This window comes from Fulmarus glacialis, unplaced genomic scaffold (assembly GCF_000690835.1).
Source record: "Fulmarus glacialis isolate BGI_N327 unplaced genomic scaffold, ASM69083v1 scaffold31322, whole genome shotgun sequence".
In the NCBI taxonomy this organism is placed as follows: Eukaryota; Metazoa; Chordata; class Aves; order Procellariiformes; family Procellariidae; genus Fulmarus; species Fulmarus glacialis.
Genome location: NW_009196428.1, coordinates 2,992 through 20,066, shown reverse-complemented (window position 1 = coordinate 20,066; position 17,075 = coordinate 2,992). Strand labels below are relative to the sequence as shown.

General features: G+C 37.7%; 1 protein-coding gene across 1 annotated transcript in view; it reads left to right on the top strand.

Moving 5' to 3' along the window:
- Positions 1-444: 444 nt before the first annotated feature.
- HDAC10 (histone deacetylase 10) overlaps positions 445-17,075 on the top strand; it is a 17,774-nt gene continuing 1,143 nt past the window's right edge. The window contains exons 1-18 of the mRNA XM_009572199.1: positions 445-509; positions 1,363-1,497; positions 3,713-3,809; positions 4,483-4,580; positions 4,661-4,765; positions 4,976-5,044; positions 5,685-5,811; positions 6,279-6,344; positions 6,737-6,796; positions 7,178-7,267; positions 8,576-8,682; positions 10,329-10,396; positions 11,036-11,150; positions 11,789-11,879; positions 13,491-13,576; positions 14,079-14,132; positions 14,768-14,852; positions 15,293-15,478. Of these exons, the coding sequence (XP_009570494.1) occupies positions 445-509; positions 1,363-1,497; positions 3,713-3,809; positions 4,483-4,580; positions 4,661-4,765; positions 4,976-5,044; positions 5,685-5,811; positions 6,279-6,344; positions 6,737-6,796; positions 7,178-7,267; positions 8,576-8,682; positions 10,329-10,396; positions 11,036-11,150; positions 11,789-11,879; positions 13,491-13,576; positions 14,079-14,132; positions 14,768-14,852; positions 15,293-15,478 (1,704 nt within the window). The remainder of the gene's footprint in view (positions 510-1,362; positions 1,498-3,712; positions 3,810-4,482; positions 4,581-4,660; positions 4,766-4,975; positions 5,045-5,684; positions 5,812-6,278; positions 6,345-6,736; positions 6,797-7,177; positions 7,268-8,575; positions 8,683-10,328; positions 10,397-11,035; positions 11,151-11,788; positions 11,880-13,490; positions 13,577-14,078; positions 14,133-14,767; positions 14,853-15,292; positions 15,479-17,075) is intronic.

The window sequence follows — 17,075 nt, the reverse complement described above, 5'->3', positions numbered from 1 at the left end:
GGTGGGGAGGCCTCTGCAGGTATCTGCGTGTGATGGTGGGGTGGGGAGGCCTGTGCTCAGATCCTTGACAGTCTTTGTAAGGCCCTGAGCGTGGGCTAGAGGGGCTTGGAGAGATGGTGTAACCCCTTCACCTGCACCAGAAATCCTGTGCCGAGGTTTTGAAAATTCAGATAATCGTGAATCCTACCTGCATGCATCCAGTTTCTGTGCCATTAGCTTTGAACTGCTGTTTCCCTCCTCGGTCTTGTCAGGGCTCCTCCTAAATGGTTTTCTTTGATTTTGTTCTGTAAGTACAAAGTCTGAAGTGCAAAATCACCATGCAAGCAGATACGCTGTGTACATATATTCTCTCTAGCTAATATAATACTAAGTTTGTTTTAATATCTATTTACTTCTTGCCTGAAATACGTGTCTTGGGATTTTTGTTTTGTTCTGTCTGTAGCAATGGCTTCAGGAACAGCGCTGGTTTACGATGAGGAGATGACCACTCATAAACTACTTTGGAGTGAGTAAGTCGCTGCTGTCCTTTTTATGAATAGATTCTTATTAGGACTTCTGAAAGAAGTACCAAGGAAATGCAGTTTTTGTAAATGTAATAGAAAATACCTAGTGATAGATACCCTGTCATTTTCCTGGTAAATAGAAAGTCTTTCTTTTTGGAGAAAAATTTTAATTTTATTTCCAATTTGTATCCAGATGCCGTAATGATGATCTGAAGCTGGATTTGAGAAGCTGTAGGCCTCCAGTCTGGTAGGCCTTAACAAGAAGTGTTAGCTTTAAGCATCTGCGTAGCCCCCTAAATAAAGTATTTAAAGCTAATTAAATTGTTTATAAAACTACAGTATCATTGATCATGGAAAAAATATGTAGATATACTCACTTAGCTGAAAGCCGTCAATTAATTTCAGTTAGAAATTGATATATGCCATTTACTTAAATTTATATTAATTAGACCAGTACCTTTGCAGTGCTCAGAGTAATGGTCCACTGTTGTCTTCCTTCCCAAACTCAATTCTCCTCTGTTCACCTTCCACTTTTCATTTCAGCATTCCTGTGTCTGTAGTTAAGCATTGTTACTTTCTGCGGTGAGAGAGAAAACAAAAAATGATATAATTGTGTTTCTTTTTTATTTAAGAACCATGGTTTTTTTTTTGGTTACATATTTTAGAACCAATTTTTGGCTCAATTCCGAAACAAAAAGTATTTTATTTTTCTTTTTTATTTTTCTTTTACTCTCACATGTCCCTCTATGAGGGTAATGAATCTTCTCACAATGGGAAGTTAAAAGCTAGGCATTATGAAGTGTATTTGTTAGCTGTGGTGGTATGGTATTATAGTAATGTGATTATTGTTTATTTTTAGTCCTGTTTGTGATATTGAAGTGCCAGAAAGACTGTCATCCTCCTATGAGCTGCTTAAATGTTACCATCTTGTGGAAAGATGTGTCCATGTGCCTGCCAGAGAAGGAAGCGAGGAGGAGATCCTGTTGGTTCACAGGTCTGAAACTTACTTTCATCACCATTCAGATTAATTCAATGAAATAACATATCTCATACCTCCAGGTCATATTTTGCTCCAAAACTCAATGACTCAATGATTTCCAGTAACTTCAATGGAAAATGTGTCATGTTTAAAGTTAGACAAATAATGTTGAGTATGGTGTAGGTGCTGAGGTATGAATCTGCTATTCCACTACATCCCCATTCTCACTCTTTGGGTTCTTAAGCAATGAATGCTGATTTATACACAGGATTTAAAGTAAACTTCTAAAAAAAATTGGAACAAGAGTTTAAAAAGTGTGGAAAAATGGGTTTTCCTTTAGAAAGATAATAACCTCCTCTTTCTCCTAAGCATCTTTGAGATAGAGTGAACCAAACAGAAAAACTTTGCAGCTAATTCTGGCAGTGTTCTGGGAGAGGAACAGCAACCTGCCCCTTCTGAAGTCATGGCAATGAAGTCTGCTCTGGCATTTGTCACCTTGGTGCAATGATTCTGCAACTGACTGCAGATGATTCTGCGTCTTGCTTGTGGGCTCATTTGCCCTTGTCAGGGAGAGGCAAGGGCAGTGAGTCAGGAGCAGAGCATGATGACAAAGCAGCCAGAAGCAGTGGCTTCATGGACAAGGGCACAGTCCCACAGTACCCAAGCAAAGCGAGCAGCACAGGTCCAGTGATGGTAACTGGATTCAGCCATCGAGTTTGGATTGCCCAACGAGGCCATAGTGACATGGCAGGTCTGAGGTCAAGCTAGAGAGTCAGCCCGCAGGTCAGGGTCCAGCTCCAGATCTGTGGTGTTCATGGCCGGACACGGATGTGGCTACACAACACAGCTGCAGTGAAGCCAAGGGCGAGAACCTTATCTTAAAAGCAGGTGCCAAGGGAAGGAGGGGAGCCTCTGCTGAGACTTCTTAGCAGAGCTGATTGCAGGGAAGCTCTGCTGAGGCTCCTTCTAGCTCTTTCTTACAAGGTGACCAGCCGTACTACCTCTAAGCTGGTTCTGAACCCAGCAGCCAAACCCCAGGAGGGAAGGGATGCACTCAGGGCCCTGACACCTGTGATGAGGACCACAGCTTGATCCCAAGTCATGCTTAAATTTTCAGATTCCGGAACAGTATTTTCCTCAGAACATACTTGTTTGTTAGAATGCAGTTAGTGCTGTGTACCAATATAAGTTATTTTCATAGTAAATACATTGCTGATTGGGTACTGAAGAGACTTGATTACTGTTCCCGGTTGAGCTGCTCCTGCTAGATGACTTGGGGACAAATGACTTCACTAAGTCTTGTCTTGGTTTCCATAGGTAAGCTAGAGATAATAGAGCTCTCTCCTTTCTAAAACACTTTTAGATTGAAACAAATATATGATTCCTATAAAAATGTTTTGTATGTGTTCACAGTTAGTTATGCTGATGAACTTAAACTAGTAATTATACAGTCATTCAGGTTCATATGGTTTTATTCCTGTTAACAGCTTCATTTTGAAGCCACTGTTTAGCTTTATTTCCATTAGGCAGCACTAGTGCATCTCATTTTGTTGTGGAATTCTGGTTGCTTTGGCGTTGTCCACCTAGAGGAACGCATATGGTCATTGTATCCTGGATTAGGTCACAGATGGGAGAGCAGATGCCACCAGCCTCCATTTCCGGCTCCCTACACAAGAGCAGGAGAGCGGTGACAGAGAACTGGGGGAACATTGATTCTAGCTTTAGTACTTACTGCACTCTTGAACCAGGGAAAAGAGGGAGTTAGTACACACCTGATAAGGGATTCATTCAAATACTTGTTTTCCATAGAACAAGGGAGCACTAGACACATTCTCAGAGTTATAATTCACACTCTGATGACTGTCAGAATCCTAATTTAGTTCTTGTTGAGGTGGTATCTATATGTAGCATGGCTTGCAAAATAGATTGTTGCATGATGAACAAAGTATCTTTTTTTGAAAGCGAGAGTGATTGCTTTTGCCACTGGAAAAGGGAGAAGAATGTCATATTCTTAAGATAGCCAGAACTCTTGCTTTCATAGCGCTCTGTATTTTTTTTCACTATATCCTGTAACTAGCATTCCAGAGTACCTATTGGACTGGTGAAGTCTCACAGAAAGCCCCTTTTAACATATATTCTGTTACTTTTAATTACATTTTGCATTTTAAAAAAACTTTTATAGGTCTATTTGCTTAGTTAAGTGTTGTGTTAATCTCTCTCTCCTCTGCAGTCCAGAACACTTGGAAGTGGCGAAAAGCACCCAGACAATGAAAGAAGAGGAACTGAAAAGTGTCTCTGGAAATTATGATGCTTTTTTCTTTCATCCGGTGCGTAAGTTAAACTGCTTCCTCTATTGGGAGTTACAAGTATTTGCATTTGAGTGGCACTTTCCTAAGTAGGGGAAAATTAGCAATACATTTTTTTTGGTATTTAAGTAGACTTACATATATTTATGACATTATTGTTATCTGTTTCAAGTTTAGTGTAATGCTGTAATTTAAATCGGTTAAGTGTCATCTATTCTGTAATTGCATCATGCCAGTATAGCGCACTACTCAAATTTTAGCTCTGTTTTTGTCACTTAATGTCACTGTAGACCATTAGCGTCGTGCAAATCGCATTTTGGTAACAGTCGCTCTTAAATGTTGTGCCAGGTAATGGAGGTGAAGTCTTTCGTGTTTTGTTTCTGTAAGGTTTCATTCCTTATTTTCAAAGACACCATGTTATTCCACTAGTCAGTTCAGTATGTCCGTCTCATGTTTCTTAAGAGTTCCAGAGAGAACATCCTTATAAGGGATATGGTGATCACAGGTAAACCTAGTAGAAAGCACATTGGAATGTGTGTGGTGAAATTCTGCTTTCAACTATCTGCGTACAACCTCAGTAGGGTAGACTTATGTCAAGACAATTTGCTGTTGGGGTGCAAAAGCATGTCATGTGTGATTAGTTGAAAACAAGCTGATGAGTGATTGATGACACCTAAGAGATTCTCTTTTTCAGAACACGTATCGCTGTGCCAGACTAGCAGTAGGAGCAACTTTGCAGCTGGTGGACGCTGTGATGTCAGGAAAAGTGTGCAATGGAATGGCATTAGTAAGGTAAGAAAATATGTGAGAAAGTCTCCAGTTCTCCCCAAAACTTCCTGTGTTGTCAGTAACCATATAAAACTTTGTTTTAGACCTCCAGGTCACCACAGCCAGAGAAATGCAGCTAATGGGTTCTGTTTGTTCAACAATGTTGCTATTGCAGCCGAATATGCAAAACTGAAATATGGTCTACAGAGGTAAGTGCATGGTTGACCCTAGAGAAGCTTATTGTATGCAAGTGCGGCATTTAGATAACAGTTTGACATGGCACTGTTTTAGATTAATGTCTAGAGCTTTCTGGGTGTCATGTAACTCTTGCAATAGAAAAACATTATTCATCAGTACCTCATTTAGATCAAGATGCTGTGGTTCTTCCACTGAATGTTTTCTTTTACTGATCTATGCAGAATCCTAATTGTTGACTGGGATGTGCACCATGGGCAAGGAACTCAATATATATTTGAAGAGGATCCAAGGTTTGAAGGATATGTTATTTATTTTTTATGTTAGCTGATTAAATATTGCTTTCCTCTGTAATGAATTAGATTTCTTAACTTCCTAAAACTAGAATCTTACAAAACACGAAACATTCTCCTTGCTATTTTAGTCAGTCTTGTTTTTACTTGTTAGCAAATAGAGGGAAAATTCTTAACAAAAAGAACTATGTAAATCTATCCTACTGTAAAGAATAACAAACAAAGTGAGCAATATGACTGCCTTGGTCTGCCAATAGTAAGATCCCTCTGTGACAGTATTCAGGTAGTATCTCTATTCTCTCTATTCAGGAATCTCTCAGTTCAGGTATTCAAGTGGTAGTCGGATAAACACATTGTTTTCTGGAAAGCCACAGAATTAGATTCTAGAAACTCTTCTGAAAATGCCTTGTCTTTGATGTGAAGGGATTGCATGCATACAATATTTTTTAGCAGTTGTCCTAGGATAATTTTGGCATAGGACGTACTGTACCAAGTTTCACAGTCCAAGTCCATTAAAAGAATTAAGGGGAAAGGACGATTCTATTTTCTTGCTTTTAGTCAATACAGCCACCAGGCTTAGGATATAAAGTCAGTTTCAGAATCTTTTTGTCAAGTTGGATTTATTTCTTGTATCTTTCAGTGTTTTATATTTTTCCTGGCATCGCTATGAACATCAGGAATTCTGGCCATCACTCAAAGAATCTGATTATGATGCTGTGGGTCTGGGAAAAGGAAAAGGTTTTAACATAAATTTGCCTTGGAACAAGGTAAATGTTGTTTACAGCACCACAAAGCAAATGCAATAGCTTTCTATCTCATGCTTTATGTAGCACTTTCTGAGAAGTGCACTGCTTCACTTGCTTGGCAGGTGTCTCAGCACAGTGTACCTCCTTCCTGTCAGTGGAATATCTGCTGAGAAATATGACTCAGAATATGATAATGTTGGGAGGAGGGGGGGAAAAGGAGAGAGAGAAACATGCACATACTCTTTTTTTCTTGAATGTCTTGCCTAGGCATCAAAACAGAAAGTTTCAGGAGATGATTACATCCATCTTTGTTAGAGAAAAATGGTGGATATTTATGCACTTTACTTAAATGGAGTTTGTTTTGCTTGACCTCATAAGGTTCCCTTATCTTTAACTTTTGATACTTTCTTTCTCTAAAGTTTTGAAGAACCTTAGAAAATTTGTTATTCCAACAGGAAAATATGACCTATATTTCTCACATTTTGCAGGTTGGGATGGGAAATTCAGATTATCTTGCTGCATTTTTCCATGTGTTGCTTCCAATGGCTTTTGAGGTAATTTTTTACTGCTCTGCTATTTGAATAGCAAAACTAAAGACTACTTCCTAAGTACTTCTTAAGCAGGTACCATTGAATATTTTGTAGAAATGCAGTAATTGCCAGTAGCACAATTAACACATTATTTCTGCTGGTCTGAATAATGTCCTGATCAACTGAATAATATTTATGGAATGTTAGCTTTTCAATATTCAATATAATGACTTGCAACTTCTTTAACAGGAATGAAAATATTATAAAAGGGTAATCTTAGTTTTTATTTAAGGAGAGTCTTTATTTGTGTTCATATTCTAGCTGAAAAAACAACTGAACATGGTAGAGTTGAAATCCAGTACAAAATTGAAAATAGGACATAAGAATGTGCTACAACTCTCTCTGTTTTATAACAGTTTGATCCTGAACTGGTTCTTGTCTCCTCTGGATACGATTCTGGAATTGGAGACCCTGAAGTAAGTAACTTGTTGTCGTCTTTGTGTTGTCAGTCATGAATCTGTTTGCAAAATATTCCTACCGCTTAAATGTCCTGTGATTGTTAGTTGAAATTCACTTTGGCCAAGCTAAAAATACATGTTTGAGTCTTTAAGCTGACTCTAGCTCATTAAATACTACAACAAGACATGTAAAGACAAATTATCCCATAGGCATAATTACTGTGTTGGTTTTTGCACCTTCCTTTAAAGCAGTTGGTTCAGCATTTTGTTAGATACAATGAGAGGGGCAAGCGTTCCAGTATTCCAACTCAGACTCATGTATTTCAGATTGCATGGGGCTTTTTTTACAAATGTTTTTGATTCAGGGCTTTATCACTTAAAATTTTTTCTTTGATTTAGGGTCAGATGAACGCCACTCCTGAGGTTTTTGCCCACCTTACCCACTTCCTGATGCAGTTAGCTAATGGAAAGCTGTGTGTCATCCTAGAGGTAAAGGCTTCGGAAATGTACTCCCAGGGGAAGGATCTTTGTATTAGAGCCATATAGGGCAAGCTAGAACCTAGGAAGCGAAACTTCTTAATAATTTATTCTTTTTATCTTTCTTTTGAGAATCAGGAATGCAAAAACGGCTAAGATTTGACAATGCTCTTATACATTAAAAGAAATGCATGTCTTAAACTGATTTTTTTAACTTACAGTTTTGAAACAGAGGAGCATATGCTCATTGTTCAAAAAAACATATCCTCCACAGATATGTTCAGTTCTTGTGAACAGTGACTAGATTGCTGCTCTGGACAGTCCCCAACTCATTAAAATGTATTTAGTGAATAAGCTGCATTACCAATGTTTTTGCAAATATGTCTTACTCCAGGAGAGTTTAAAAGAACTTTAACCTAATTATACTCTTAGTAATGGAGCCCTTACTAAACTCCATCTTTTTTGATTAAAAGCCTCTATGCAAGCTCCTTTTTTAAGAGCTCTTTCTTTTTTTTTAAAACAACTGAAAATGTTTCTTCCTTTTGAAATCTAGATTTCAACTTCCTATTTCTGCTGCATGTTAGAAAAATGGTGGCTTTTCAGGTAAATGACTGTGTGGAAATACTACTGCCAACAAGGCCTCCAAGAGTGAACTGTTTATGAATTGATTCACTTGACGCCTGTTTTGCATGACCTTTCTTCCATCATCCTTCTCTCCAGCAGATTATTATTATATAGATATTTCTGTCTACTAGCTGAAGTGCAAATTAGCATCCCATCCTAATACAGATGATGTGACTGCTCCACAGGTGGTATGCAGGAAGCAGTCTATCATCTGCAATCTAGCAGTCTTAAATCTACCTTCAGTCGTTCTCCAAATTCTGCGAAACTATTAGGACAATCACATCTTACAAGTGTCAGGCTGTGGGAGATTTCCCTTGTACAGACATTTTAGAGGACAGTGATAGTATTTGCCTTCTAAGGTATCTTCCACAAGAATTGTTGAAGATGGCATATCATGGATAGGAATGGAGAAGACGTATGTTTCCAGGGTTTTCATGGCAAAGTCATGACTGATTTCCAAAATGAATCGAACCATGATAAAGTGAGTTGAATCATGAGATACCAGTGAAGTTCAGCAAGTAGCCTCTAACTTACTGTTTTCATACTGAAAATCATTGACTTAGATGTACTTGTGTATCATCTTCCGTTTCTGTAAATTCAGATATGTTTTAAAAGTTTAATTTATTTTCCGTGATGATATTCAGATAGATGTTACAAGTACTTGTTCCTTAGGTGACACAAAATACTTTTTTCTAGGGTGGATACCACTTAAAGTCATTGTCTGAATCAGTCTGCATGACTGTAAAAACTTTGCTTGGAGATCCTGTACCTCAAATAACTGGAGAAATGGCACCTTGCCTAAGGTAAACATATGAAGAATTTTAGAACAACCTGTGTATTTGTCAAAGAGACTAAAGACATGCATGCTTTGAACATTTTGCTGAAGCAAGGTTTTAATATGATGCTTTATAATATATTATTTTCTGCTTTGGATAACTTGCTTTCCAAAAAAGTCACCCCAAGGTGCAGTTTTGTATACTTTTGTTTCTGAAATTATTTCGAGTTGCAAGAACTTCTTAATGGCTTATAATTTTATGCTATTTATCCTTGGGCTTGTTATTCTGTAAAGATCCATCTCACTCAAGGCTGAGACAATCCTCCTGTAATCAAGGCAATGCCAGTTAATAACAGCCAGTATTTGGGAAAGTACGTAATTGCAAGGATTAGTTCTTCAGACTCCAGAGCCACTTCAGTTGTTGTGGTACAGCAATAGCTGGAGCTAACCTTTCTCTCATCAGTGAGAGCTGACGCTGTGCAGAGCCAGTCTTGATGATTCCTTGCATTTCTGGAATTTGGAGCATCGAGGCCTGGGGTGCGAAAGCACTCCACTGTGTGGAGCTGTAGCAAGATAATTAAACTTCGGGTCTAACTTCTTTATGGAGACAGTAAGACTGTGTTTGCACAGTTGTGAATCTGACCTAGTAAAGCATTCTGAACCTTGGGCCTGAGTCAGTCCCACATCTAAACAGCGTCTTTCTCTCTATCTGTCTGTACCATCTCCTCCACATTTCCATGTTCCGTCCTCAGTCTCTCTTCCACCTCAATAGTTGTTCCATGCTTTTTTCAGCAGTAATGCTCCTCGTGTATTTTGGTGGGTAGAAGGCAGCATCTGCCAGTTGGCTGTGTTAGTTAAAACTCGGAGCTCAGATCAGTCAGGGAAGCAGTGCAGATATAAACAGGCTGTGGGCAGAGTTGGGTTTGGCAAACTGTGATGGAGCAAAGCTGGTTATTTTGCTCCCAGTACGTCCCATAGCCCCTGTATCATCTCTTTTTCTTTTCTACCAACTGTAGTATCTCAGCTTGCTATCATCCTAGGCAATACAGAGATGATTACATATTTATCCATTATATCAGTCCAGCTCCTGAACACCTTTCAAACAACCTCCAAGTACACAGAATTTGTCCTGGATTTAACATGACCTGAATTATGTTTGTATGATAGCTAACGTAATAGAACCATCTGCCTATAGTGCTGCAAATGCCAGTGATAATAAAAAAGCAATTTCAACACAAAGAATAACAGGGAATGTGATTTGCTTGGTTCCTGAATAGATAGTCTTGCTTTTGAGTAAATCTAATTACATCTTTACATTCTGTAGATAAAACCTCTGACAGAGCAAAGAAAGACAGGTGAAATCTTGCCTGTCCTGAAGTCAGGGACAGGTGTGCTTCCTCCAACAGCAGGGTGGGATTTCATTCAATGTGTGTAAACGTGTGTATGTACTGCATGTGTTCTTCACTTTTCTTTTTTGACTCTTGAATCTAATCTTTCCAAGCAGTCTGCGCATTGACTCTCATTCTCTTTATCTTTCTGTTCTGCATTCTTGGAATAGACCAGAGCTTGTTTATTTTCAGTTGGATTTTTTGGTTTTGCTTTTTCATTGAGGTAAGTTTTATGTTTCCTGTATTTTCATTAGTGCTGATACTGTTAACCCTGTTTCTTTTGTAGTGCTGTTGAATCTATTCAAAATGTGAGAGCAGCACATAAACCCTACTGGAAATGGTTGATGTATGAAGGTAATTACTCTTCTCTTTCTTCAAGCAAGTGGGACTGGTAAATGGATTCATACAGAAATTAAAAATGATTAATATCAGTGGATTAAAATAATTGAACTCTCAGTTATTCATCAAGTGACTGATGAAGCGCTATGAGGCTTCATTCAAGGCCATGTCTTCAGCTGGTCTGAAAAGAACTTAACTTCTGAAGTCAGCAAACATCAGCCTAAAAGTAGCTGTTTGATATCTTTGTTTGAGGATGCTGTTTTCTGTGTCAAAAATATGGGCGTAAGATTTATTATCATTTATGACCTTTCACTAGATTAAAACAAACAGCACTGAAAAATAACATCTGTGGCAGGAAATATTGTTCTAGTGCATGGAAATAAATATGCATACTGTGAATACAGATGTGCTCTGTTTTGTAAATAAATGTAACCAAATATTAACACACTGCTCAGGAATTAATATGTGTGAAACAGTTCTTTTTTCTTTCTCCAGACACATCATTTTTACAAAATTTGAGCACCAAATTGCATCTACTAAAGAAGGCTAATACAAATCCCTCCACAGAACAGGAATTCAAGATGACTAACAACGATGAAACTGTCAAAGTAGAAAGGTTTTTGGAACTGCACATGAAAAATATTCTATTTCCAGTGCCTCCCATCAAAACAGCAACAACAACTGACTCTAAATGTTCAGCACATTTGTTCCCTGTACCCATTCATTTGGTGAAGGAAATGGAGAAAACTGAAATAAAAGCTCTTGTCAGGTTGGTCATATCTATTTAATTTTCAACATAATTATGAGGATGAGAGGTCTCTGTACAGACTGTCTTCTAGCTCGCTTTCTGCCATGGTCATCTTTTAGGCCTTAGTCTACTCAATTATAGCCAGAGTTTCTTTCTTTGAAAAATGAAGACATTGGTGCTGGTTATCACTCGTAGCCTTGAAGTCCTTTAAAGAACTAATCAGAATACTTTTAAAGAAAACTGTTTCAATGGAGATGGAACACTTAGTGCAAATGTATTCATTTAGAAAGAGATTTTGCTAGGAAGGTGCTTAAAGCTCTGTGTTCACTTTTAGCTGAAAAAAATACCAAACTGTTCTGATTTGAGAGGCTCAACTTTTTGTCTTAGAAAGTCTAATTTTGACAGAACTCTATTCCCTGAATATTGTCAGACATTTTTGTTTTCTTTCCAGAGCAGAATGGAGACAGGTTTGTAGAGCTCAAGACTGTCAGGCAACAGTGTTGTCATCTTCCTGCTAGAGCTAGATTTTTGAGAATGAATGTGTAGCACCTATACAAAACGTACCCAGTCAATACTAACTGCGAAGAACTGTATCAGTGTCCTCTTCAAAAGTGTTATTGCCTCTAACCTAGTTTTTCTTCATATAATTTATTTTACAGTGGCTTTTATGCAGACCTTGTGAAAGAGGACAAAACTTTGCTTTCTCTTGGCAGTGTGTTGGCCATCCTAGATAAAATACTGAAGAAGGAGGTAATAGTAAACTGCTTTGGTCTTGGGGGGTGGGTGGAGAGTTGGATTCCTCTGATTTCTGCTTCTACTATGTTGTCATTCAGGTATTAGTTACTGTATGGTTCACAACCCCACTAATCTCAGCTAGAATGTGCTTAGCTACAAGAGTGAGCGTGCAAGATGAGAAAACAACTATTTAGGGATAGTTGTTAACCCCAAGACAACTTTCTAATAATCTTTGTACAAGACATTGTCCTGCTTTCCTGCAGTCACAGCATATGAGTCGGTAACAACCTTCTTATCACTCTCAGACATACAGGTGAGCCAGGCATTCACTCTTCCAGTTAAGGGGAGCAGAAGGTGGTGTGTCAAGCACTATTGAGCAGCAGCAAGAAGTCTAAGCAATAAATGTCAAAAATTTTCCTGTCTCAGTGCACAGAGTTTTGCCTTCTGTCTTTAGGACAGAGTTTACTTCTGCATTACCCTTCATTACAAGATGCTGTGCTATGTGCAGCTGCACCCACTTACCATTATTTGTACAACAATTTACTCAGAGTAAATTTTGATTTACACACATGCACATACTGCTTTAGTGGAGCTGTTGAAAACACCACTCTATGCTGTGATTCTGAACAGAGTAATTCCAATTCAGCATTTTGATTCTTGCAGGGTCAGAAATGAAGAGAAAGCAGGCTTAGAGCATGCACATTTGTATTTATGTATAAAAACTTGGAGAAGCAAAGAGGAAAAACTGCAAACAAGTTAAGAAAACAAGAGATTATTACATCATAATAAATGAGTCTCTCCCTTTGAGAGAAAAGCTCTCTTTAAAGTACCAGGCCTGAGAGGAAAAGTAGCTGCCAGAATGGCCTCTTTCTTGTAAGCCATCTTCTTGCTATTGGAAGTCATGTATGTAGATCTCGGAGAAATTTCTAACCTTATAGACTGCACATACCTCTAGGAGAGCCTATAAATAGATTAAAAAAAATTGGTAACTGGCAAAAAGAAATAGAACTTTTCATGAGTTGCAGATGCTAAGCTGAGCTTTTTCTGTTGACAAATACAAGGAAGAGGAGTGAGGAGGGGGAACATGCATTATCTTTTTGCGTAGCTTTCATGTAGCGTTCAAAGCACTACACAACACATATGAACACTGAAAGGTTGACTAAGTAATACTGTCATAGTATTTTCCAGAAAGGAATAGCTTGCCTAGGTTAAAGGAAGAGTCAGAATTAGAATTCAGGGACAACGTCCTTTTCATGGGGTGTATTTTTCTGGTGCAGTTTGCCTGCTGGCACACTGAATGTGTGTGTCCAATCTGCAGACTATTGAGAGAACCAGTAAAGATGACCTTCCCCTGCAAAAGCTATTTTTACAGTTGCCTTTCAGCATAGCACCATGCTTTTGAAGTAATAGAACTGCTCTTCGCATAATGATCAAATATGGCCTTTCTGTTGAAAATTAACATTTTTCTTAACCCTACTATGATAGATCATTAAGATCCCTTTCATGCAGCTGTAGCTTTGTTTGAACGGTAAAGTATAAACAACTAGAAATACAGTTGTTACAAATAAAAATTGACATGATCTTGTGCAGCATTAATTACTTATGAGTGAAAAATACATTTTGTAGGTATGCAATGGAGTTGCAGAATCACCCACAGCTGCTGTTTCTGTTGCTGTTGCACTAAGACATTCCGTTCGTTTTGGATTTCAGAGGTGAATTTGTATCTTTTGCATTTGGGGCCCGTTGCCAAAAGGTGAAAATAAGATAAAAGTGTGTGAAATACGGCAAATTGCCTTTGAAACCTTAATTTTAAAACAAATAGCATTTCCATATGCATAGCATTTTCAGTATGTAGTACAGACAATATTGTATATGCCAGCAAAAACCTTTTGCCTTACCCAAGGCAAAACATTTGTAAGGATGGCTGCTGTGCTAACCTACATTTTCTTTGTCAGATTTTGATTGTCTTTGGCCTGAGGACATTTTCTTGGTTTTGTTTTTTCTCCCCAGTATTTGATGGGAGAAAAGGAGTTCCCTTGACCTGTCATAAATGTGTTTTCTTTATACTTTTAATGGACTGAATTCAGAAACAACATACATTCTTTTTTATGCATCTAATCTACATGCAAACTCTTTAAACAAATTGCAGTAATTGAAAAAAGTTGCTTGTAGATGTAAATGTATATATATTTTTTGTTTGTTTGTTTTCTGCAGAGTGCTTTGTATATTTGTTGGAGACATGCAAATCATACCGAACACAGAAGATGGGTGAGGTTTCTCTTTACTTCAGGGAGTCAAATTCCCAAAGGCTTTATAAATGTTCATAAGTGTCCGTATGTATGATGAAATCTGCACTAAGGAATCAGTCATGAGCTGATGTTCATTAAGTTTAGCCTGAGACAAAATACAAAACATCTCCAAATGTATCTAAAGACAAACTGCTATCTCTAAATGCCACTTTAAAGAGTTTAGTGGTAGGTTTAAAGTATAATCCCTCTATATTAATTGAAATTTAGATTGTTATTGAAAGTAGAATATTGAAAACAGAAAGTAATAAAGAATGCAATTATTAATTATATAGGGTGTACCCCCCTATAACTGCAGGGGGCATATACTGCTGATGCTGAGTTCCTTACTGAAAGTCATCTTTACTCATCTATAACTTTTTTTGCCACTTCGCCTTTTTGTTAAAAGTAATTTGCCCATAGTCTTTAATATTCTCCTTAAAGATAGCTTAAAAAGGATTTCAGTTATAATTGGTGTTTACATTATGGCATGTAGTAATGCAAATAGTTATTTGTTCCTGTGTTATGAATGAGTATTTGAAGAAAGATGAAAGAAAATACCTTTTTATCTCATTGGAAGTTGCTGGTTAAATACTCAGATGTCGTTTTTATTCACAGAAAAATACTCATGATACATATTTGTGAGAAAGAACAGTCTGGAAAGGCCAGCTCTAAACACTGTATTTCTCTGAACTGGAAAGGGGTAAGATTCACTTTCTGGAAACAACAGAAGAGAAAAACTTTTTTAACAGAAATAGTAGAATATATTTACAAATTCATAAAATGACACTGAAAATTACACCCCTCGCTGCAATTTGGATCTTTGAAAATACTGCTTTTGCTTGCCCTTGCCAGGGTGCTACTCCTTCACAGATCTTTAGAGTGTATTAGAATGCACAGGTTTGAGGAAACCTTCAGTAGCTACTGTAGTTCATCTTCAAGCAGGCAGAGTTGCAGTGCGAAGACACTAAGGAAGAGACAAATAATCTGCATGTTTAATATAAAAATTGCTGTGAAAATAGATCAGTATCCTGTTTCCTAGGTCAATCAAAAGCTTTTTGAGATTCATCTTACTGTTTTGTTTTGTATCTGGGAATTTGGGGCTTTACATTTGTGCTGAACAGTTTCTCATTGTTGTTAAAGGATGCTGAAGGAAATGACTTCTTTTCTGCTGTGCTTGGATTCATTCTTCCTGTAGCATATAGTTATCAACCTAACTTGACAGTAATAGCTGTTGGACCAAACAGGAGCCTTGGAATAAGTGAAATTTCTCTGCTTTTTGCTTTACTACAAGGATTAGCTGAGTCTCGAATTTTTGGAGTGATCGAGGTAAGAAGTGGTGCTAAGCTGTGGTAGTTCGAAGTGCCTAGGACAGAACTCAGATCAAACAGCAGCGTGCTTGGGGTGAACTGTTTCAAGCTGCCCAGTAGAAAATATTGGCTGTATCTATACTGTCTTTGGTACCCCTGAGTTCATGATGCAAATAGCCCAAGTTTCTCTCTGGCCTGAGAACAAGACCAGACACAGATGCATACCGAGCTGTAGGCAGCCTCCGTGATTGAGAAGCTGAGGCATGAATGCAAGCCCATGGTTACGGTTATGTCTATAGACAGTACACGTTCTGACAGTTTGCCACAGTTTGGGGATTAACTTCCCTTTCCACCTGGGATTCACAGCTCAGAGTTGTCTCCTGAAAAGAGACACTTGTTGTCTGTTAATTATATGGCCTTTTTCTATCAAAAGTGATTGAAAGCAGCCCATTGTCCTGTTTATCATAAAACACTAAATTTCCTCTCCTTCTGTCCCCCATGCTTTACTTTATCACACATGACTTCCATCATGCAGAAAACAAATCAAAATGGCACATATCCTTTAAGTGAACTTAATTGCCATAATACATAACTGAAGACCAATCTACCCCAGCTTTGTGTTTCTGATAGAAAGCATGGGAAAGGAAATAAAGAATATTTCTAGTCTAGTTTTTCCATACACTACCACATTAAGGATTTCTAAATTTAGGAAGTCGGAGGCTGTATCCAGACCATGTGTGATAAGTGCCAGTGAGCATATCTTCCATGAATTTGTCTAATCTCTTAAAGAACTCAAGTTACGTTCTTGGCCTCTGCAGCATCTTGTGGCTGTGAGTAACACAATTTCTTGTGTGTTCTGTGAAACAGTAACTTTTCATTGCTTTTGTGCCTCCTAGTTCTTTTTTAATGAGAAACAATGAATAATTGTTCATGTATGCAATTTTATTCTAATCTGTTTCCCAGCAAGTATCCAATTAAAGACATGCTATTCATTAAGCTGCCAATTGAGTGGATTTTGACATACTTTATTTTGTAGTCTTCTGAAGTGTTATTTGTTTTAATTTACAGTGCTGATATGTAAATTGCCTAAGCTAATATAATTTGTACATTGATATACAGTATTCAGAAGTAGTGTATTTGCACATTACTAATTAGGAGTATGAAATGGAAAGAATTACTGGTATTCTGAAGGGTAAACTCAGAGATAAAAAGGAAGTTGGACATATATCTTTAAGAAGTGACTGAGAGTTTTATATTGGTACTCTGCAGGTAGCTCCATAACAGGATTATCTAATGTGTGGGGATTTTCTAATGCATGGGTTTGGCTTTTTAGAATAATTGAAAAAAGACTTCCATCTTTTAAAAATAAAGTAGAGTTACAGTCTTCAAAATAAATGTTAATAATCCTCATATACTATGGACACCTCAGAATATGATTTCTGTGAGCAAATAACATGAATTTAGATTGTCAGGAGTCCAAAAATTGTCACTTTCTGATGAAGCAAAATATATCACTATTTTTTACAGATAGAAAATAAATGATGCATGAAGTAAACAAGCTCCATGCTCCCCTTCCCTCCTAACATTTTCTACCTTTAACCCAGCACTGTTTCTTT